Raw genomic sequence first — 24511 nt, 5'->3', positions numbered from 1 at the left:
GATGAAGGTGTTCATCACCTAAGTAACAAAGAGACTTGGGGGGACACAAGCAGAGTGTGGTAAAGGGACTGGGTGATGCTGGAACTTCTTCACTGCTGAATTCCCCCAGACATGTATTTGTCTAGTAGCTGCTGCTTCTTGAGCTCCTGTTAAATATTACATGTCTGCCATCAGTAAGTATGAGATACAGAGAGAGTATCAGTTTTAAACGTAGTCAGAGTCCACGGCTGCCTGGAAGACTAAGCACTTTGACCATGGCTACTGTATTTTGTGTTGAATTAATGAAGTACTTACAAATTAATCCTTACTAGAGCAAACTTAATGGATCAGGACCCCTGCAGAGACTTAGCAATAACTGCATACAAAGTGAAGCTTAGGAGGGAGGCCGGTGCCTTACTGCCTGGCACTTCTGCACATGGACAGCCAGCCCTGGGACAGCTCATCAAGGCAGGAAAAGGCTGGTTCAGCTGTAAGAACATTTAGTTTTTGTAGCGTTCTCCTGGACTTGGAGAAATTTAATTCTCCCGAAGTAACATTTTAATTGCAAAAGTAGACACGGTGGAGCTCTTCCTAAGTGCTGATGCAGCGTGCAATAAAGTCTGTATCATCTCCTTCATGAGCGGCTGAGTTCATGTGGGATGTTCCTGTGGGGTCTTTTGGGGGATGAAACTGATGCTGTGCTGAAGCACAGATAAATCAGTTTTTAAAGGCCTCGTTGCCATGTCCTAATTCATACCATACAGCATGGATTTCTTTGTAAATAATTTAAAACTGCATTTTAATATTAAAAGGAATAAAAATATTTATTTTTCTGATATATTTCTGTCTTCCTGCTTTCCTACCATTTTTGGTAGGTTCAATATACTGGAAACACCAACAAACACCCGCATGCCTTAAATGAAAATGGCAGCAATTGTTTTCTACAGAGGGAACAAGCATGGGTTCAGATACAGGGTCTCAATCAACAACCATCAACATCATCACAGGAAACCATCAACAACCAGGGCACTGCGAGGGGACCAGCTGCAACCCAGCACCTGAGCCTGGTTCCCCACCACTTCTCTGAATATTAGTTGGACTGGAGAGTTTAAAAACCAGGCTGCTCTTCGCTTATTTATTTAGAGATACAGTATTTGAAATGGAGAGCTTATGGAGAGCTCTAAGCACCCTACAGGATCATTAATAATTGCAGCAGAGTTGTGAATTTCCCTCCCTGTTATGGCTGCAGATAAGCAGAACTCATAAAAATTGAGCTCGATTAAAAAGAACACAACCACAACCATGCCCTTCCCTGTGCGGAACTGGAGGGGGGCTTAAGAACCTCAACAACTAAGCTTTGCTAATCACTCATGACTAATGGCGTTTCAAACACCATCTCTGCTGCGTTTGAGCTGGGTGAGAAATGTCATGGATTCCTCTGAGGCTTGTTCTGCCTTTGCCTACTAGTGTGGGAGGGATGGATTTATAGAGGACATGCAGCACTACCCACTCTGTGCAAAGCTGACCCCAGGGGGCTGCAATCCTCAAGACTCTTAAGGGGAGGGAGAAAAATACCAAATGGAAATATCCCTCTACATGAGGAGAGAAAAATGATAAGATGTTCCACCTCTGTAATCCAAAAGGAGAAATCTAATTCTTCTGCTTACGGACCTAAAGATGAGTCTTCCTAACTTCAAAGCCATGCACTAGAGACAGCAAGAGATATCAGCTATGCTCCTGCCTGTACGTGCAGGTCATTCATGCTTGCAGAACTGAACAATTTCTTTGCTAGCGTGCTGTTTTGCAAGCAGTGGGTCTGGGCTACGGTCACTTTACAAAGCCTTTGTGTGACAGGAAGCCAGCCAGCACTCAAGGTATGTGTGGACTGAAGCAGAGGGACGCTGCCTGATTTCCATCAGGAGCCAAGCACCCCAGAAGTGCTGAATGCAGATACAGAGAAGAGACTGTGCTGGAACGACGACTGACTCTGAGCACATTTTAGGCCCTCTCAGTGCAGCCTGAGGTTTCCAAGCATCAGAAAAGGGTGTCAGAGCAACACATCACCTGTGGTATCTACTGGTAAACGCTACCCTGTAAAGAGAGTCCAGTATGCCCAAGGATGTGTTGTGAGGCCAAGTCATGGGGGCAGTGTGTTTTTAAAACATTAGCTCACACTTGTGTAAAAACGACAGCTGGTACCCAACTAGCAATATGCTGCATTGAAGTCCGAATGTGTACTAGATGGGCAGTGTAAAAAAGGTATTAAGGTGCTAAACTACAGTTGGCCTTGTCTGCTGTAGTTTGCCAATGTTCAGCCCATGCATGCTTTATGTGGATGCCCACAGCTCCTCCTGAAACACTACTACTGTATGCAGATGGAGAAATTAAAGGCACATCTGCTTTTTGAGCTGCAGAGATACATGTGGAGATACAGAGTCTGGGCCCATGTCAGTGTGACTCTGTGTGTGGGACTGTGCCAGGGCTGTGGTCCTGGTGCCACCATGGCTCAGTGGCTGCTTGGGCAGGGACCCCACATCTGCCTATAGAGAGCTGCCTGAGCTGCAGGACATCAGATGCCTTTGGGCACTGGGCACAAATGCCTGGGCTTCCCTCCTATGGAAACCAGGGATGTGGGGTGAAGGGCAAGCTTCTCTTGCTCATGGCACAGTCAGGCTCTGCCACAGACTAAGAGCACATGGGACATTTTGAGGAGAATTAGGAATTGAATTAGTTTTCCACTCTACTATGATTCAAAGGCTGTATATGCCATCTGTAGTCTTGCTGCTGCTGCTGGGAGAGCCAGAGAGGCCAGGCGAGGCTGGTTAGCTGTTAAAGGCAGGGAGATGTGTAGGTGGTCTCACTCTGACAGACTGTGGAGGCTGCCTGTGTTCAGGGGACTGTCTGTTCTTTACATCCCTGCTTCATTCCTTTAAGCTATTTTACATATTGAAAGGTTTTTATAAAGACCTTTTTTTACCCAAGGAGAGTTTTAAAGGCTGTAAGGTCTGGCTGCTCTTTCCAGTCCCAAAGCATTTGTAGGTACAATTAAGGTCTGTGTTGAACCTACTGTCAATTAGCCTCAGCACTGTGAAAAGCATCAGGCCCAGGGAGGGCAGGCTTTCCCTGGCTGCACAGTGAAGGAAGAACAGCAGCCTGCTTCAAAAGGGAAAGAAGAAATAAAAGCCTACAGGCAGAGGCTTACCCTATAGAAGAGAAAAGACGACTGTCTAGTGCTCAGCAGCTGGTGGGTACAAAGCCCTGTGCACCGGGAGGTGCTGCTGCTCCTCAGCCCCACACAGGGCACGTCCTTAGTGGATGGATGGATCACTGGAGGACAGCACTTGCTTTGCTGCTTAGATTTAAACAGTCATTCAGCATTCCAAACTGAGAATGATTTAGCTACTTCCCTCATCTAAAGTGTCCATGAAAAAAAGCTTTTACCTAGTTGCTATTTTTATTCTTTCAAAAGTTTCCACTATATTTTAGAAATATCTCTTTGTTTGAAAGATAATAGCACTTGAATTGGTAGGGGTTTTTTCTGGTAGGAATAAGAATCTTATTTTGACACTATCAGAGTGAAAGAGCAAAATTAACATTTTTTTCAACCTGAACTGACTTTTATTTACAAAAAATCAAATAAATTTCATTTTATGCCAAATTTTATTACCATTTATTATTGCTACTCCTATTACTACTACCACCACCATTTGAAAATTGCTAACAAACCACAAGGCCCCATTAGCTCCTCTCTACCAAGACTTAATGGGTTCTCCTGTCTGAAGCACAGGAGTCTGGGAGTATCGACTCAGCCAGAACTTCTTGCCTCCAGGGCTGCCATTGCTATGCTGCCCTTTTCTGTAACCAGGTTCATTTGTACAGCCCGTTGCAAAGCCACAAGGAATGGCCCAAGAGGGCCAGCTGAGATTGCCCTCGACTTTGGGGGGCCCCACAGCACACTAGACTTTTACACCCTCCAACCAGCCCTGATGTGATATGGGACAGGGGAGGGAGAACTTCTAATGGGAAGTATTTTAGTGTATCTATCCCCAGCACCTCTCAGGACTGTTCCAGTTAGCCTAGCTAATGCCGACCTCCAGGCAGTCGTACACCAGAGTCAGGGCTGTGCTGGTCAGCCTCAGGACCTGCAATGCTGTGACACAGCACCCCTGCTGCTTCAGGTACAGCTCGGTGCACACTGAGTCCCTCCATCCCTCCTCGCCATTCGGAGCCCTCCAATGCAGTGGTTGGGAGGCTGCGAGGACCTGGCTGCACTTTCTCTCCTGACTCTACACTGCATCCCACAGGAAGCCAGAGCGACAGTAACAATGAACTGGCACGAATGAAACATTAATTACAGTTAATGAGGGTTTTGGCATTAAAATAACAAGCCACTCACTTCCTATGACTGTCCTAACAGCAATTTTAGAAAAGAGTTGTATGCAAGGGGCTATGCAAAATAGGGCTCAGAACAAAAAGCCTGGTAAGACTTCCCAGCAGTGCCAGGTGGTGAGAAGGTTGTTGGGTCAGGAGAATGCTGTGTCTGCCTCTGTTTATCACTTGAGACAAATGCAATCTAAAAGATTGTGTTATCTGCCACAGCTCAGTTCAGCTGCTGGATAACTGGTACCAAAACCAATCAGGCCCCTTTTATCCCCCCCATGCCTGTCTTCCATACATGCTAATAAAGGCATTTAAAATCTAATCTCCCTCTTGTCTTCCCAAAATGGAATCCAGAGGAGCCAAATATGACAGTCATTTTTCAGACAAGGCTCACAGGGGCATTAGGGGTAACGTACAGTTTTAGCTCCCTAATAGAGTTTTAAGCCCCTGAGAGATAAAGGAAAGTCAGAACGTAAATGAGGCACTTGCTCCAAATAATTAGCACTTCTAGAGCACTTTTCATCTTCAAAGGGCTTTGTGCACATCCTTGAGAGTGTGGTACACAGCCCCCTCTCAACAGATGGAGAAAGAGGCCAAAGGTATTTGATGGTGTTTGTGAACAGGGCTGGGAAAGGATCTGGAGGGCTGGTGAGGTTTGTACTTAGAGTTCAGGGGCTGCTTTCTCTGCCTACAGAAAGCCAGGTGGATTTCTGTGCAGCTTGCCCGCTCAGAAGTTTGGCTCCGCATGCTGGGGAGCTAGCTCAGCAGCGCTGGGCTGTAAGCATTACCCTGGGTCTACAGTCAAACCTCAAGGGATGCATCTGACCTTTGAATAATTGAGCGCTGCAGTGAAGAGCTTCAGTAACTGAGCTCCCAGCATGAGAAGAGGAGCTGTTGGGGTCAGGGAGGTAAACATTCCTCCATTGTTCATTAATGAGAAAACACAGATGAAAACTAAGCTTCGGAATACAAAGGAACAGATATTTTTTGCAGGAGAAAATGACAGTGGTGGGGTGGGTTTGGGGTTGTTTTAAGGTATGCTCTATGGTGACTGTGAGGCTGGTTTTTGCTAGTGGGGAAAGGTCAGCCAGCATGGCTGGGTCAAGGGGAAGTGACTAGGGCTGTTCAAGGCCAAGGAGGCAGAGCTCTCTGAGCAAGGCTCCTTCCAAGTGGCTGTGGAAAAGGCAGCTGCAACCAACCTGTTTATCATAGAATCAGAGAATGGTTTGGTCTGGAAGGGACTTTTAAAGGTCATCTAGTACAACCCCCCTGGCAATGCCCAGGGACATCTTCAACCAGACCAGGTTGCTCAAAGCCCCATCTAACCTGACCCTGAACACTTCCAAGGATGAGGCATCTACCAACTCTCTGGGCAACCTGTTCCAGTGTTTCACCACCCTCAATGTAAAATATTTCTTCCTTAAATCTAGTTTAAATCTACCCTTTCTTAGTTTAAAACCATTACACCTTGTCCCATTCCAACAGGCCCTGATAAACAGTCTGTCTCCATCTCTCTTATGGGTCCCTTTTAAGTACTGGAAGGCTGCTCTAAGTTCTCTCTAGGGCCTTCTCCAGGCTGAAAGGCCCCAAGTCTCTCAACCTTTCCTCACAGGAGAAATGTTCCAGCCCTCTGATCATTTTTGTTGTCTGTTATCCAGATGGATCTTGCATTGTACAGCAGCTGCACAGGCTAATCTTACTTGGCTCAAGTCCCAAAGGCAGTGGCCTGTATCACACCTTTCCTATCTGATGTAGATGGTCCCTGTGCCCTGGCTGTTAGCAGTAATTTCAGGTTCTCTTTTGTTATGCCTTTTGCATATATTATGATTACTTTTTTAAGTGAATAAACTGTTTCATGGCTTGTGACTTGCAAATATATCAAAAGGACTCAATTACAGCTAATACTCTTGGTATTTCTTGAACCACATACAGGTAAACTGAGTGTTTAGGTTTCCGCTGCAGTGTAATTTGCTTGGAACTAAACTAAACCTTTGCTTCAGAGGTTATCAATGCACTTGTATTCTTTAAAACTAGTAAAACCAGTCTCCCAAATCACCTAATTAAGGCATGGGAGTTCAGATGATCTGCATAACATCAAACAGTGCAACAGGGAAGCGAAGACATAACCCCGCGGTCCAGAACCCCCATTTGCTTTCTCTATCAGCAGATTTCCCACCCTCTCCTTAATGCAATACTACAAAAACATTGTTGTTTATATAAAATATTTTGTAGTCAAATAGGCTAACAAGTATATAATAAGGCATCAGGACTTAACGGAATAAGACATCATCTTATTCTCACTGCTCCAGAAAAAGAAAACTTTTGCAAATCCAGCAATTACTTTAAAAAGCCTGATTCATTTGGAAAGAATTATCTCACCAACCATTTTGCAAGAACCATGATATGTTATCCCAAGGAAATTTTGAGGTGACTTTTAGAAATTACACTCAGCTATGGAACAAAAGGAGGCAACTGAAATATTCACTCCTGCTCAGATATTTTTAATAAAGTAGAGCTTGTTAAAAATAAACTGTAAAGAAGATTTGGGCGGAATCACAAATCATCTCATCACCATTTGGGGAAAAAAAAAAAAGATGAAATATCAGCTTGTAAAGTCTTTTCTGCAAAGCCAATTTTCTCCTCCTTCCATCTGGTTTATCTGTATTCCAAAATTCTCATTTTCAAAGAAGTTTCTAAAATGGCAATTCCGGACTGGTTTTGTTCTTACTAAACAAAGCAATGTGCACCCAGGATAGAAATATACACAGGAATGCAATGAATTAGAGGGGGTTTTTTGGGTGGTTTTTTTTTTTTGTTTTTGTCTGACAGTTGGTTTTTAAAGCCAGGGTTTAAAAAGAAAAAGAATGTGGTTAATTTCACACCTGCACTGCTTCTTACCCACCCCATGGGGCTAAGTGAGTCCTTAGTCTCTGGTCAAACACAAACTGACATCAGTGATCCAACAAGGGCCAGCATCATAGGATCAGACCTTTATTGAGAGGGACGTCCTACCAGCACTTCCAATACTGACAGAGAAAAGGAGACATGGCAAATGCAAAAGCAGTATATGAAGGGCAAAATGGACATTCTGCTGTAGACAAGAATGTGAAATTTGCCCAGTGCCGTTTCTTAACATTTTGTGGACTCTGATTTGGAGAAGAGCAATAAAAAAGTGACACTTTCCTGCAATGAAATGGTTAGAAAAGTAGACTACAACAATAGCACTACAAAGAAATATCTAGAATTTTAAAGGTGGTATTTAAACAGATCATCTTTATTTTGCAGTTTATTAACTTTGAGCATAACTTTATAAAGAACATTAAAATGAAGGTTAAGAGAAACTTACCCCATAGACCAGTTCACCCACCATGCCATTCCATATCTTAGTCTCAGGGTCCCTAGCTCCATATTTCCCATCTCCAACAATTGACAGTTTGTATTTTATTCCAACATGTTTTGCTATTTCAGAAGCTAAGTCTACACAATATCCTTCATATCTCTCATTCCCTTCTAGTTGTTCATGGTTTTTCTTATACATTACATATGGTGATTCCTTTGAAACAAAAGTAAAGATCAAAAGTCTATGAATATAAAATACAGCTTTAAAACATACAAAATGAGAGCTGTTATTATCCTTTATATTACTGTCAAGTATTTACAATATTTCCTGCTTTGGTACAGCAATTAGAAAGACAGGATTTTGCAGTTTAAAAATTCTTGGCTGATCCCACAGCCACACATACCACTGATTTAGTTCCTAATATGGACCCACTAAAGACAACAGGACTATTTTAGTTTAACAAAGTCACACTTTTGTTCGCAGGATTAGGCCTGATTAGACAGTCAATAGCATCACTGTAGTAATAACTCAGGTTTTAAAGAACTGACATACTCAACACCTGTACCATCAATTTCCTAAGGCCCCAGTGGCCTAGAATGGGGCTCTGATGGAGATATTTTCAAAGCAGCCTAAGGGAAGCCAGGAAGCAGCAATTTTTGCAACTAAATTCCCTTAGCCTTCTTGGAAAATTCTAGCTGAAATGCTGATTATATCTCACTAAATCCATAGAAGTATAAAATACAGTGCTTCAGGAAGTAGCATAAAATTGGTTCATGCTTAGTAGAATTGTAACAGCCATAAAAGTCACAAACAATACTGTACAGAACATATCTGCTAGAGGCATTGGGACTGATACACATGCTGCTGTTTGTGAGACACAGGAAGAGCTTTACTCCTCTGGAATTGCACAGGTATAGGTTGCTTTTCACCCAGTGCTAGAGCAGTTCCAGTTCTCTACAGGCTTCATTGTGCCACCCTTACTCAGTCCACACGGGTTGAGTTTACAGGAGCTGTACCTGAGTGAGGGGTGCAAGATTTGACCCTAGGGCATTAAGGCCAAATCCTGCAGTGATTTACATACATGCATAATAACTTTTGTGAGACATTTGATTGAGTTCAAGTGTCTGAGAAACAGCAAAGCACAATGTTGAGCTCAGTGAGCTCCTTGTCTGAATAAGCTTATTGATACACGGAGAAGTTTGCAGGGTCAAGCCCTCAGTACATCTCTAGAAGATACTGAATTTTTCAGTCACTTGAAGTCATATAGTACTCAACATCTGCCTCCTGGCAAGGTGTCTAACACACCTCAGGAGCCATGTGTCTTGTTTCCCAAACACAAACACACTAAGAACATAAAACTTACCAAGATGGTAGTGACTACTATAGTTCTGTTCTCCACAGATGAAGTGTCATTAGAGGGCAGCTGATCTAATGCTGGCACAAACCTTTCATATTCATTCCAATAACCAACCTATAAAAATGGAGATTTTTACCTCATTATATATGTTTACAAGGACTCAGGTGCATGAACTTGTAATAGGAAGTGTCAAAACATAGGGCTTTTTGCAACACTTTTTGCAACACTTATGCAACATTCTTGCTATTAAAGTACTACTTTAGCTTTAACCTAATTTCATTAAAGAAATAGTTCTCAAGCCTACATGTAAATAAATACAAGCCAAATATAAGTGAAAATGTGTATTAAATTCCCTGTATCTAAATTCACATCATCATGGTTCCTGTGGAATAAATTCTCGTGTACCTACAGTATAAGAATACACTATAGACAAGAAATTAAACTGCACAGCACTCCAAGTAAAATTCTTTGATTTTATAATTTTTATCCATATCCTGTATTCACTGTCCCTGCAGACATGCCTGAGGTAGCTTTAAGGTGGATGCCCAGACATCATTAGCAATGCAGGCACATTGTTATCTTCAGTACGGGATACAAACCCCTTAGTGAGCATAAAGTGGCTATTTGTCAGCTGGCTTGTGCCGACCTTCATGGTGCTGTGACTACACTGTTATGTGCTTACATTAGCTTCTGCACAACACACAAGTAACACCGTTGTTGGCACTATAAACCTAGCTGAATGGCTGAGCCACATCCAGAGGTGTTTTGCTGTCAAATATGTGCAGCAGAGTCAAAGGAGTCTCAGTGGTGCCTAAGTGTGCAGTAGTTAGGTACCTATTACCAGGTGAAATCAGCGGGATTTACATGCCTCGGCCACATGGACTCTTCTCTTGATACTCCTGAGACCCTGTCTACATAATTATTTTTTAAAATCTGCTCTAAATTTCTTCTATAACAGGGCGCTAGGCAACTATCCTGCTTAGGATCTATACTTTATTTAGGAGACAAGAGAATGAGTAGCAAATTCTAATTAAAACCAAACTTATTTTCTGTTAATTTCAGAAGGTTTCCAAAATCCACAGGCTCTAGCTTCGCTATGAGGCTAACAGGCTCTGAGGCCTGTTGTGGAGAGGAGGGAAAGATGGAAAGAAATTTAGGAGATAGGGCTGAGCACAGGACCACAACAGCAGGTATTATGCTTGGCGGTGGAAAAGCTCCAGAGGGTTTTAAGGAAAAAAGTGGATCTGAAGTCAACATGGAAACCAATGAAGGTATTAACCAGGGTGAGTGATTTGGTCCAGGAACAGAATAGAACAAGGTTCCTGGGATAGAGAAGACAGCAAGAAGGTGGGGTTTCCTGAGGGCCCCGTTATTACAGTGCCTTTGTAGTACTTTTGAGTTTCATTACTTTGCTGGAATAAGTATTTGTGAAGATGTGAAATCTGGATGCATATCTTGAAACTCACCTTCCGTGATCCAGCAGCTTTCATTTCATATACATCAATTGTGTAATTTGTTCTCCGCCCATACGTGTCGAACTGGATGTTCCCTGTCATTCCTTGAACTTGCACCTTAAGGCAATAAACAGGAAAAAAAACCCCATTTTAATAAAAGATTCACTTTATTTTTCCCTCCGTTTCATTTTGCAGGAACCCACTGGCTCTAGCACAATTTTTATCTAGAAGGCTTGTAGCGCTTTTAACACAGTTGAATTCTTCATAACAGAAACAATCTAACTTCTCTCGGCTTCATCTGTACATATTCTTTGATAGTTAGTACTCAGCTGGTGAGTCACGACTGCAGTGAGCTGCATTTAAGTGAAATTAGCCCTCCACGTAAGTTAAATGTAAGAAAGACTGATTCTGCCATGCTTACTCACGCTGGGTTCACAGATACAGCATGGAGTATTAGCGAGGCACGTGCAATAATTCAGTGCCATTAAACCCCTCACAATATGGTACCGATTTGCGATATGTACCAGAATCCTGTATCATTGCTCATTCTGGGAAGTGCTTTATTTTAAGATCAGTCCCAGTGTAGGAGAAAGGAATGAATTTCTTCTCTGAATGAGCACAGACAATTGTCTCTACTGCTTATGGAGTTTTGGTCTCAATCTGGATGGATGGGTGTATAGACGGTAAGTCATTATCATTACCTACTTACATGAATCATCTTAATGGGAAGTATGAAGTACTTTGTTTCAAAGAAAAAAATCTTTCTTAGTTCCCTGTATGAAAGGGTGAGATATTTCCATTTATCACTTATCAACACTGACAAGCTATCATCTCAGGCAGAAGGGGTAACAGTCTGAAACTTCAGTAGGGGTAAATTAGCTTTAATATTTAGCAAAATGCTGTAGAAATTACAGGAAGAGGTGATGGAAGACTAGTCAAAGGAAGCTTCAGGACCGGTGACTGATCTGCTATTTATAGTTTAGAGGTGGTGCAATCAAACTTGTTATGGTGGACAAGGCTACATAAAAACAGCCAAAATTCCTTAGACCCCAAATTATCCAGTGAGTCAAATTCAGACTGACATATAAGAAGTGTGATTTTTTTTTTTTTTCCAATCAGTAAGTGGATTTGAACCTTTCTTAAAATAGTTTATATCATTTCAGGGGTCCGGAAGAACATGCGAGTTTTTCCTGTCTCCAGAAAGCTAGAGAGGTGAATGGGACTTTGAAAGCCAAATTTGCACAATAGGTCTTATCAACTGTGGACTGAGCAAATGAATTTGCAGCCAGATGTGAGTTGCTGTGCCTGCTTTTGGCACCTGCTGGAAGCTGCCTGGCTACCTTAGCGCAGCAGTCTCAGCAAAGCTTGTTAGGCTGGCTTCACCCCGATGTGTACTGAGACACAAGCATGGTGCACTTGACACCTTTTGCCTTCAACTATAATTTGTTTCTATCTTTGGTGGGAAAACTCAGCACTTTGCAAAACGTGGCTGCACTGAGGCAGGAAGGCTCAACAGGACTCAGAATGCTTCTGGTAGGAGCCTGCAGAGGCAAGCGCAAATGGAGTGGCAATTTACAACTGCCCAGATCCGTCCAGGTAAACAGCCTGCCACTGTTCTGATGTCTTAGAATCAGCTTTACAAATATAGACAGGCACAGTTTTCAGGGCTGTAGGGAAGCAGACTCAGGTAATGCACATTTTCCTTTTGCCAGGGGGATGACTAGAGTGTGGCACTGAACCTTCTGCTGGCACAGGATACTTCAAAGATGTCTTGGGAAAAATATTCTTATCTGAGTCGTAGCTACAGAGTGGAGAGGAAACACTGTTAAAGATTTTTCCTCCAGCAAAGATTCAAGATCATTATCTGAATACAGGAAGAGTGTGATGGACAACATGGGGTCTGGAAGGCAGCGTGGGATGATTGATCCTAGGTAGCACTTGTTGAAGGAGTATACAAACCTCACTTACATGACTTTGAGCAGCTAAAACAATTCAGTGAAACCAGCTGAAAGTCAAGTTTCTGTACTTTCTGCCAACCATGAGTTTGGCTCTGTATATCTTATGAATTAAATAAATTCTCACAAATAAGGGAGTGTCCTGTAGCAGTGTTGGTTTTCTTTGTTGATATGAATACCTCTTGTCTCATTTGGAGGAGTTTTATGTTTTGCTTGTAATTAAATTCAAATAGACAGTACAAATTCTTTCACTATTTTGAAGGTTGAATTTAATTAACATTAGGGAATGTGCAGTTAGGGCATTTGTCAGGAAGTAACATAACGGCATAAAAAGAGCTCTGGCAATGTGAGACTGAACCATCTCACTCGTAAGAGTGATATAATCTGATTATAACCTTCTATAACTCATTATAACCTTCTGATATAATCCTTCCAATTTGGTAATTGAGAAAAAGCAGTAATTAAGCTAAGTGTTTGAAGGCTGACCTAGGATTTGTTTATATCTAACATGGCCTTAATTCTGATGTAATTCACTACGGTTCTACACCTGCATTAATATAATCTATTTTAACAGGTTTCTTTTAGAGTTATTTGAGCCAGATCAAAAGCAGAACATATTCTCGTCTCTTGTATCTACCAAAATGTTACCCAATTTTTCCTGTTGTCACTTGCTTTAACACAAACAGCAGTCTACGAAGAGTTAAAAATCAAGAAAATTAGAGATGTGAGGTAGGATCCCATGCAATAACTAGTGCTAGGGATAAAAATAGGTCATGCAGAAGGTAATTGGGCTGAGTGCAAAGTTACGCCAGGAAACTGAACTGGTTTGAGGCTACAACGTGTCAAGGTTCAGCCTGGTGCTGAAAGCCAGCAGTATTGCTATGACCAACAACAGTTTTTCCACTGCTTTAAAGCAATCTGAGTTGACTTTTTACTGGCTAATTATCAACACTGGACACATGTGTTTAAGACCATAAATACACATATCCCAGTCTAGTTCTGTCAGTCAGATTTGCAGGCTCAGCCTGACTTTAAGAAACCCTTAATACATGTTTGTTTGCAAAATGGCTCCTGCTCACTCTCATGGGAAGCTTGGGTGTTATGAGGGAGTCACACTGTAGGTGCCCTGGTGTGGACAATCAGGCAGATCCTGCACTGGTGCCAGAAGGATGTGATTTTGGCCAAAGTTTTGAGACTTAACTTGCTATTGAATATATTTTATCCATCCTTTGTCATGAAGTTTTTTTCTTTCTTTCTCCTTTTTCCTGAGGAGCTGCAGTTGTTTGTGTGAGTACATGGAGAAGGATGCAGTTTGGTCTCAGCAGAATTGCTGCTGTTGTGGAATATATATATTCATTAGCTGGTGTGTTTGCCCTTACCATTTTCAGTGCTCTTTCTATGTCAATTCCTTGGCTCCATGGTACTGCAGGGTTAGCCAGGCAGTCTCCAGCACTACCTCTCCTGGAGACATCCACACGCTGTCTTCGGAGATAACGGAAAGCCTCTGCTATGACTAGGACTGCATCATGGGTCAGTGCAGATGTATACTAAAATTGATGCAAATAAAATATGGTCACAAACTGCAATCTTAGTATTGCCCAAGTTTATCAGGCCTACTCCTTCTCTGTTAAAATACTCTTCGAAGAATCATGCTTGCAAGCCCTTTTGCTTGCTCTCTTGTCTTGCCACAGGTGTTTTATGTAGTTTAACAACTCCATCTATTTCAATTAACAAAGTAAAAATACTTTCATTTTGTATAGCATATAGCAGCAAAATAACAAAGCCAGTTTATAGTTGCATAAAGTTTAAATTTAACTGGAAGCTTGTTCATCTAAGTGAGGTCACTACAAAAGTCTGCAATTCCATGCTGACCCATACTGCTACCAATAGCAAAGAAGAGTCATATTGGTTTTTGTTTGGAGCATTCTTTTTAACAAGACTGTCAAGAGAGTTTTGAATTGAAGTTAACATGAATAATTTCTGTTTGGACCACAGTCCTGATCAGGTAGCATCTGTGGTAAAGAATAGATCAGATTACTTTTCTTAGAAGACAGCTATACAAACAAGTAATCACAAAACACACTTTAGGCATTATATCCCCTTGGTAATTTCCCACCTGCCTTCTCTTAACTCCACTGTAAATCTGAGGGTGGTGGTAAGATTTGTGTAGCAGCAACTCTTCAACAGAACCCCTCAGATGCCTTAAGTACTTGTTCTTGCTGCTGTCAACTTCAGCCATTGCTTGTTGCATGTGTCTAGCGACACCTCCCAATGGTATAAATTTACTATCACCTACAAACCCACCTACGAGGTGGGGTTTTTTCCACATTTATGTGTTTGCTGAAAGTTCTTCCCTCCTAGAGTGGACCAGGCTTTGCATATGACATCTCTGGTTTTCATGGCATTACAGCACACCATTACAGATTTCAACCCCCCTATAACTGATCTTTTGTATTGCCACAGTGTTTATAAGAGAATGCAGAGAAGAAAAAAAGAATGTAAGGGGTATCTGCATGTGCTGGTGCGCCTGCCCTTCTCTTGGCTGTCTGTGTGATACCGTAATGCTCCTGGCTCTCGATGAACCTTATGCTGGAGTTAGTGCCAGAAGATACTGCGTGAATTAGAAAGGCGGAAATCCAAGTTTCAACTGCATGTTCAGCTATTCTCTTTGTGGGTAAGACTTATTAAATTCAGCAGAAGTTAATGCTATCCTGTAGTGCAGGATAGCACAATCGGTGTTCTGTATTTCTTAAAAATGTGTATTATCTTATTGCAAACTCTTGCCTTAGGAAATCTGCACAGAATGAGGTGTGTCTGCATGTGCAGATCAAGAGAATCACATCTGATAAAAAAAGAGTGCACAGGTAGGACTGTGAAGAAGGTTTTACAGCAGTCATTCTTACAGAGTTTTAATGACAGCAGTTACTGAGTGTGAATCCTGCTCTGACTGTATCGCCCTGCTCTGACTGTACCTAAGTACAGGTGCTCTTTTGATCCCACCCATCTTTATCTCTTTCTGTGATGCTTTGCAATGATCATCCTCTCCTCTTTTAGTAAGTTAACAAAGGTTACATGTCACATTCCACACAATATAGAACCAGGTCATAATTTTAAGGTATTTGTTCTTGCATTAGAAAAATCTTGTAATAGCTGTCCAATCTAGCACTACATAAAACTTACACGCTGATAATTTTTTCAGTAGACTGCGTCAATTGTCAGTAACCTTAATGCAGTCCCTTCCAAGTCATGCCAACAGAGCTATCTAATTTTGTACTTTATTTGAATTCTACTTATAAATGCATGAGCATGCAAAGAGAAGAAAGAGAGAGAGAAGGGAAAGGCTGATAAAATACAGAATAAATTAAACATCAGGGCTTTAATCTCTAGGCAATTTTATTTCCTAATAAAAAATATTGTACATCAATTATTAAATATGCTTTTTGTCTGATTGACAAATACCATGCACGTTTCTGTAATGAGTGGTACATTTGTGGAAAGGTAATATAATCTTTGTGTTTGTACCATATACTTAAGATTCTTTTTTAAGGATGGAGAATAATTTTTCCCTCAAAGTAAATTGCTTTTAAGTGGAATAAAATCTTCCAAGGTTAACTTTATATATTTCAGAGCTTTTAAGATTAGTATGATACTTATCTGCACTTCTGCATCACTGCTAGGAAGCTTTAGAAAGCAGGCTTAAGTCCTAATCAACAGGGAACAATACACTAATCCGAGTATTGTGGGCCTCTGTTTGCCTTTCTCTGCTTCCTCTGAAATGCCAGCAAGGCTGTGGGACGGCGTGGGATTAAGATAATTTTCCTTCCCCACAGAAATCACTTGCTCTCAGGGAATGGAAAAGTATGCCTCCGAATGGCATTGGCCTCTGGCAGCAGAACTTCATAACCAGGTCCTGTTCTGTCTGTAGTCCAACACAGTGCTACCACCTACCCCTGGTATCCTCCCATGCATCAGACCGTATTAGATTTTTCCTTCCCAGCTAGTATTTTATGCTTCCCTGAACTTCGTCTCACTAATATCAAGACACTACTCCAGTTTATCAGAGTAATTTTGAATTGCAAATCCATTCATCAATTTGCACACGCCCCTCCCAGATCAAGAAGGAAAGACATGAACTGTCTCATCACGGCTGTGGTTCGTTGATAGGTTTGGCTTCCCTGAGAGAGTCAGTATATATGATGTGGAGAACTGGACTCCTAAGAGTAACAGAATTAAGGTCCTCTCATCTATTACCAGCCCCAGGTTCTATTCACCTATGCATATTGATGAAAAGGAAGAGGCTTCACCAAAAGAGGAGAAGGAATGTAATAGAAATATTAGTAATATGCAGTGGTCCTAGAAGATTTAATGACTTCCATCACTGGAAAGAGTACCCTTGATGCATGCCTTGATTTCACAGTGAATAGTGTCCCCCTCTACTATTGAGATGCTGAGGCAGAAAAATACCTGGGAGACATATTAACAGGTTGCGAGTCTCCCAATAACAAAACTATGACAGTTATGATGAACCTGTGACTTTCATTCAAAAAAATCAGGACAACTGTATTGGTTGCAGATATAATATTCAGAGTGTTTAAGTAAGGGACAGCGCTGAAAAATATGGGGTTAGATCATGAGGGCAACCGTCAGCAGTGCCGAGGAGGTGGCAGCGGCTTCTCAGTGAATCCAAAGCTACTTCATTTTGCACACAAAATTCTCTATTAGCATCAAAATGAACTAGTAAACCACAGTTTGCATCCAGAAACTAATCTAACTAGCCCCCGCCCCCAAGACTAACTTAAGAAGTTAAAGTTAAAAGGTTTTACATCCACTACACAACAAGATTTGCAAGACCAAGCCTTTGCCCCTGAGGAACTTCCACCAAGCTGGGCACTTGTGTCCAACTAACAGCCTTTGCCTTTTTCTCTCTTCTGGAAGTACAGTGAATGTTGTTGCAACATGTTCTAATGAGGTGTCTGTACCATACACATGCACACATCTGGGGTTAAAAAACTCCAAATAATTGTTAAAAGCAACTCATATAGTCATCATCACTGTCAGGGTAAAAGAAATACCTTTAACGGTGAGTTTTTGGCTTCAGGGAATTCCCTTTCATCGAGCCTCACCCAGCGTTGTAGAAACTGTTGAACTATCGGGTTTTCATTATTAACAATCTGGAACCCAGTAACGTTGGCTCCTCCATGCATTACTCTCTCCAGAACAATGTCTGTGAAACCCTGTGAGGACACATGTAGAAAACAAGAATCATTGCCATCCCAATTCCCTTTCCCTAGGCCCAGTTTTACCTGCTATAAGCGTAGCACAAAAGAAACATTAATTTCCCTCTTGTTAGCTGAAAATATTCTACCAAGGAGACAATTATTATCACAATTGGGATCATGATAGTGACATAGAATAGAATTTAAAATGTCATCTTGTTCAGACCTTTGTGATAGAAAACTGCCCCATTGTGTTGTGGCAATGTTGTACGTAATATCCACTGGTCAGAAAGAAAAAAGTGGAGAAACTTGAAGTACTATTTCCTTTTTTCTCCTCATCATAGTGAAAACTGGTCCAAGACCTCAACCCCTTTTGTACAGCAAAGCGCACATGAAGATTCAGTGCTTGGAGCAGAAAACCACTCAACACCCATATTGTTCTGTGGAGGCAAAGCGCATGCCTCTTGTGAGGCAGTTCTCCATCACAGCATTACTTAGCATTTCACTTGCAAACATAACGGGATGATTCTCTCCCACTCTGTTGTTATTTATACCTGAAGCTGTAAATTGGCATCTTTTTGATTAGTATGACTTGATTGCAGTCATGTTTATCTGAATGTCAATGGTTACACATGCTAAAAGGCAACCTAGAATAAGAACCCCTGTATTTCTATGCACACGCTCATCAGTGAGATCATGACTGGTTCTTATAATGCAAAATGATACATCTTAAAGTCATACAGTGCTTATGCTAAATAAGGCTATTTTAAAAATTGCCTTTTCTGTTTTAATCACACCAAAACATAGATACAGAGAAACTTCTACTAAGTGGGATTGCTAACTTTTAAAGTAGGAATTTTGAAGAAACATTTTTCCACTCACAGTATACACAGAACCCAAGAATTAGACCTGCTGCAGGATCAATTACAATATAACACTTTTTCTAAGGAACTCTCGCAGACGGTATTTCAAAGACATCATAAACACCACTGAAAGTCAATTCCAGAATCCAGAAGAAGCTCTAATACAGATAAAAATGTACTGTCTTGTGCTGGTAGGTCAACACATGCACAGGCACAACCCTACACTCTGAAATACAAAAGAACGGCTAAACAGCCTGGCTGGTTTACTTGATGGAATTGTTCTAATTTGCAGCTTTTTATCACTTATTTTATACACAAATACGCTACAGTTATTTTTTGTGGAGTGCTTAAATTTCAAATATGTTTCGTAGATGATTTGATTTATCAAGTGTTGGTTATGAGGATAGAAACCAGTGGAAAACATGTAAATAAATTATTATTTTAAGATTAGTAGATGGTATGAGATTCTTACAGAAAAGAAAGACCATAATGGAGTGCAAATTACTATAACCTACCAGTTCTAGTATTTATTGAAGTAATTTCTCAAAAACCAAGAACTCACCCATGCATTTCCTTGTTTGCTGATTGAAGTTGCCACAACCTGAACAGAATACATTACCCTTTAAAATTTAGCTATACTTGTAACGAAGAAAAGTTCTTACCAGGTTAGCTAACATGTAGTGATAGCCTCTAGAATGTTTGCCGAGGATTACAACCTGTGTGAAGAAAAAAATTACAAATTATTCAGTTGTAAGAGGACTCTTAAACAGTGAAAACCAGTCAGAGAATAAATATTTTGGTAATCCTTTATGCCCAATCCATGGGCTGCACAAGTGTAACAGATCTGGGGCTTTACAGACACGATATTTTTAAAACACATGGGCAGAGTATAAAGAAGAATAACCCACAATGCCGAGAAGACTCCGCTTGCGGACATGACCTTACCTGGCAAACTCATCTTTGAAATCACAGCGTCTCCCCTGCTGACTAGGTCAATTTGAGTTACCAGTTCAAGTATTTCTGCTCTGAAATGAGATAACACTATATCTACCCGCTCAGTAAACTCCTGTTTACCTTGTTCCTTTTTTGTGGAGTGTATGAGAGGAGAGGCGGGTGACAGCCCAGACACTCACTATGTTTATGAAAGTGCACCAGCACAGTGGGGCTTGGTAGGCTCCAGGTTGTACAGGGGGTTTCCTGCCATGAGAACCGTGGCCAAGCCTTGTCATACATGAATGCTTGAACTTAAATTCCTAAAATTATAAGCAGTGACCTTTATTGCCTTTTGACAGCTTTCAAAAGGCCTGAAAATTAGTTGCTTCCAGAGCATCTAGACAGACATATCTGACCTTACATGTTTCGTCAAAATTTATACTAAATGTGATGTTGCACATTCTAGTAAATCAACATCTCCTGCCCTCCCTGACATCACTTGGGCACTTCTGTACAAATGGAGAGATTAAATGGAATCTTTAAGACACAGGATGAACTGAGCAGGTAGATTCCGTAAGGGGAACAGGGAAGAGTGGAAGCAGCACCACCTGGCAAACTTGAATTCTGCCATCCTGTGTGCTCATCCCCACTCCAGTAATGCTGTGCTTTATCAGAAAGAAGGTAAAAACACACTTCCCATGCCTGTGCAGCGGGCTGCTGGCTCACCAGCAATACCCCTTGTGCAAGATTATGCTACTGCTTTTAGCACTATTCCCTTGCCTTCAGATTATAATCTCAGTAACATTCATCCAGTCCCACAGCCATCAGCTCAAGAAGTATCCAGCAGTAAGAATTTAATTAATAATTGTGGTGATTACGCATGTGTCAGGACAGAATCAAACTTATTTAGACTTGCTGGGTTAAACTAAGTCAAAAATAGCAAACATCATGCTGGTGATACATCACAAGTGCATCACTGACTATATCCTATGAGCAGTCCAATTGAACAGATGATGCTTTTTGATGGAGAATCGTCTGAAAATAAACCCACACACCATACTAATGTCCTTCTTCATGGTCACAGATAAACACTGCAAATGCCATACTCAAAAAGACATCTTTTCAACATGACCACTTACGTCTTTGCTAAAAACAGGTGACATTTGAGTCATTGACTTTATATATACTGCTGAACCTGTTGAAGTTCTTGATTATATTATTAAGTTCCCAACTTTGGGTTGTCTTGTCCTTAACAGATGCCATTTCTTTTAAAGACACATTTAATTCTGCAGAAATTTGCATACTTCCAGCAATATGAAAAGAAATTGCTGTTCAGGTCCTCTTGAGAACTGTATGTACACTCTGTTGGTAGAAAGCATCTGCTTTTCCTGCACTCACATTTGTTTTCTATGGAAACGTGCAGGCTTCCTTCAGATCATCTGGTGCACATGCTATTTGCAAACTGAATTCTCTGTACATTCTAATTTCACCTTAAATGCAGTGATTTACTTTTAAAAGGTTAGAGACAAAGAATTTAAAAACAATACTTTGTCCTTTTAACCTGAATAACAAATAAGAAAGTTTTTACATTTCTCTTTAGAAATGTGCTTGTTTAAGAGAAAAATACCATGACAGATGAAGGCAGAGACTGTAAGAAAAACATACATGGAGCTGCTACAGCCATCAGGAGCAATACTGCAAACAGGAAATGTAGGACTCATTAGTATAGATCAGACTCAACTTCCATCTCATCTGTTATCATGTCTCCAGAATGACCAGAAATAATTCTGTTTAGTCCCTTAAGGTCCAACGTACAACAGTCAAGCTTTAATTCATAAAGCATCTTTCAGAAGTGACCTGCCAGTATTTCTACTCACAAAATCAACCATGTTAGTTCATAAGTATTTAACTGGATCTTAACAACATTATTAAAATTCACTACACATGCTGTCCTAAATTTTAACAAGTACAGCTTTCCTCCTCCCTCACTGTCCACCCTCTACCAACTGTCCAGTATCCTGAATGGAAAGCTGAGTTAGTGAGCCCAGCAGACACAATCACAGACATCAGTGCTACTCCTACAGAAGTGAAGAGATGGATAAAGCTTTTTTATGAAGAAGGAAAACAGGAGTATAAGAAATAAATCTCATCAACTGCTGATATATCATGAAGCTTATATAGAAAGTGGGATATTGAATAGTCATGGTGAATAGAAAGCCAGGATTACAGGACAAGGATTTCACAGAGCTACATGTCTTTGGTACGCTTCTTTTCCAAGACTTAATATTGCTTTCACCTTGACTGAAAGAAAAGCTTGTAAGATTTTATACTGAACAAAAGAGGATGGAAAAAATGGCTGGAAACTATCATGAATAATTCAGACTTCTGATCCCACATAATTCTTGCCTTGTAGATAAAAAGATCATAATGTCAGGTTTGATATAGAATCAAATAAGGTTTGTATTTTTAATTAACTCTTCAGATATTTCCAATTAATTAAGAGAAAAACTAGGGGGAACATAATTAAAATGAATCTACTTTTAAAATAAAAGTAGAACCTGCTGGCCAGCACCAGGCTTACTGGAAGTATAGACCTATATGCCAGATTTGAGAGATTAAGTCAGCATTGCCAATTTTAGTGTTTCATTTGCCTGGGGAAGTTATTTTTTGAATGAAAGCATAAAGACATCTTGGCTTCCACTGCATCAGTCATCATGATAATAAATAGGCAGCTACAATTTTTTGCCTTAGCTTTAATATTATTCTTACATTTTCGGAAGATAGCATTATAGAGATTAACTGGCTAATACTAAATTGGCATAGACCATTGTGAGATTTCTAAAGCAATAATGACGATTTGCTCATGATGTAGTTCAAAGGCTACATAACACCTAAGGGGAAGGACAGTGAACATGAAGCAAAATAACTTTAATACTAACCTCACCATTACTCCGTTATCTTTTGACTTATTCTCTACTCAAATTACAAATACAGCAAGTTCCTAGTCTAGAACATGGATCTGGATTTTTTTGCCATGCAAATTCAATGTTGGAGTTAAGGGTGAAGGGCACATTACAAGGAGACTGGCGAACTCTTAGATGAAAGTCAAGGCAGGGAAGCTGTTTTAAACAGTAGCAATGGAGACAGACCTGAGGGTTTTGCTGGAATATACTTCCAAGGACTTGACAAGGAACTAGAATGGTAAGAACAGAGTGTGTAAGTGAACAGTAGCAACACACCAGAGGCAAAGAAAGAATGGGTTAATGAAAGACAAGACTCTGTGGGCTCAAAAGAAATGAAGCGATGGAAGAACAGCACAAGTTTGTCAGGTGCGACAGAGTAGTCATATTTTGCCTTAAAAATCTCAATGGTTTGTCTCTGACTCATAAAAAGGAAAGCTAATTTTTCTTTCATGGATGGAGGAAATCACAGAACAGGGGAGGTTGTCAGGGGACTCTAGAGATTGTCTATTCCAACTCCCTAGCTTAAAGCAGGGACAGCTAAGGCAGGCTGCTCAGGCCTGTGTCCAGTCAAGTCTTGAATATCCCCAAAGACAGAGATTCCACAAGCTCTCTGGGGAGCCTGTTTCAGTGTCTGACCACCCTCACAGTAAAAATGATGTTCCTTATGTTTAAACAGAATTTCCTGCATTTCAGTTTGTGCTCTCACCTCATCTTGCCACTGGGCACCACAGAGACTGACGCCCAGTGAGACTCTCTGGGAAGAGTCTGGCTCTATCTTTTTCATTCTTTCCCATCAGATATATGCAGACATTATTGATACCCTCCATGAGCTTTCTCCTCTCCAGGCTATGCCACCCAAGTTCTCTCAGCCTTTCCTTGTATGTCAGATGCTCCAGTCCCTTGATTGTCATGGGGGCCGTTCACCGGACTTGCTCCAGGATGCCTATGTCTTTCCTATATTAATGAGCACAGAACTTTACATGGTGCTTCAGATGCAGCTTCACCAGTGCTGAGTAGAGGGGAAGAATCACCTCTATTGACCTGCTGACCACATTAATCTATGCAGCCCAGGATGCTGTTGGCCGCCTTGCTGTGAGAGCGCAGTGCTGGCTTGTGCTCAATTTGTATGCCAGAACCCCAAGATCCTTCTTTGCAGAGCTGCTTTACAGCCAGGAAGCCTCTATCCACTCTGTACCGGTGCATGGATTATTCTTCCCCAAGTACAGGGCTTTACATTTCCCTTTGTTGAACTTCATGAGGTTCCTCTCTGTCCACTTCACCAACCTGCAAAAGTATTGCAGCACAAGCACCTGGTGTTTGAAACACTCCTCCTTATTTGGTATCTGCAAACTTGCTGAGAGTGCGCTCCATCCCATAACCTTCAGATCATTAATGGAGAGGTTAAACAGTATTAGCCCAGCACCCTTAGGGTACTCCAAACAGTAACTAGCCTCCAGCTGGCCTTTGTGTTGCTGATCACAACCCTCTAAGCCCAGCAGTTCAGTCACTCTTAAATCCACCTTACTGCCTGTGTGGGCTTTGATTTTAAAAAGTCATTGAAAAATACAAGCTAAGAGGATATGCCTGCACTTTCACCTAGGGAAGTAGCTATCATGATTTTGGCAGCAGTGAAAAGAAAATTACCATGTCCATTTAATACTCATGAAGCTCATCTTCCCTTCATTTGAATCCATTGCCATCTGGTCTGTTTAATCTGTTTAATCAGTTATCATCCTTTATTTACAAATGAAAAAAGAAAGAAAAAAAGATCATAGAAGTACAGACTACCTCCTCTACAGCTGAAACCCCTGATATTTTATGAGTCCACTAGATCTTTCCATAACATAAAATACTGATGCTGACAGACAGTATTGCCACAAAGAAGGGCTAAAGATTTTTACTATGCTTTTCATACCTGACAAGTGGCAGAAGTATGCCACTTAAACGAAATGACAGGCAAAGATCTGACCTGCTGTAATCTGTCTTTCCATTTCAACCATACCTGGGAACAATAAGGCAGTTTAACTCTAGAACTCTTCTTTCCTACATTTTAAAAAGACAGCAAGAAAAA

General features: G+C 41.0%; 1 protein-coding gene across 7 annotated transcripts in view; it reads right to left on the bottom strand.

The window, feature by feature from the left end:
- Nucleotides 1-24511, bottom strand: part of GRIA3 (glutamate ionotropic receptor AMPA type subunit 3) — a 150010-nt gene that overhangs the window by 45483 nt on the left and 80016 nt on the right. For all 7 annotated transcript variants that reach the window (XR_003993101.1, XM_030497151.1, XM_030497152.1 and 4 more), the window contains 6 exons: nt 19207-19260; nt 17538-17699; nt 13845-14012; nt 10523-10627; nt 9063-9170; nt 7706-7912 (listed from right to left, as the gene is read on the bottom strand). Coding sequence is in view for 6 of the 7 variants with exons in the window: in XM_030497151.1 (XP_030353011.1) it covers nt 7706-7912; nt 9063-9170; nt 10523-10627; nt 13845-14012; nt 17538-17699; nt 19207-19260 (804 nt within the window). In the remaining variant the exon portion in view is untranslated. The remainder of the gene's footprint in view (nt 1-7705; nt 7913-9062; nt 9171-10522; nt 10628-13844; nt 14013-17537; nt 17700-19206; nt 19261-24511) is intronic.

Source organism: Strigops habroptila, chromosome 9, assembly GCF_004027225.2.
Source record: "Strigops habroptila isolate Jane chromosome 9, bStrHab1.2.pri, whole genome shotgun sequence".
NCBI lineage: Eukaryota > Metazoa > Chordata > Aves > Psittaciformes > Psittacidae > Strigops > Strigops habroptila.
This window is presented reverse-complemented; position numbering and strand designations above follow the sequence as displayed.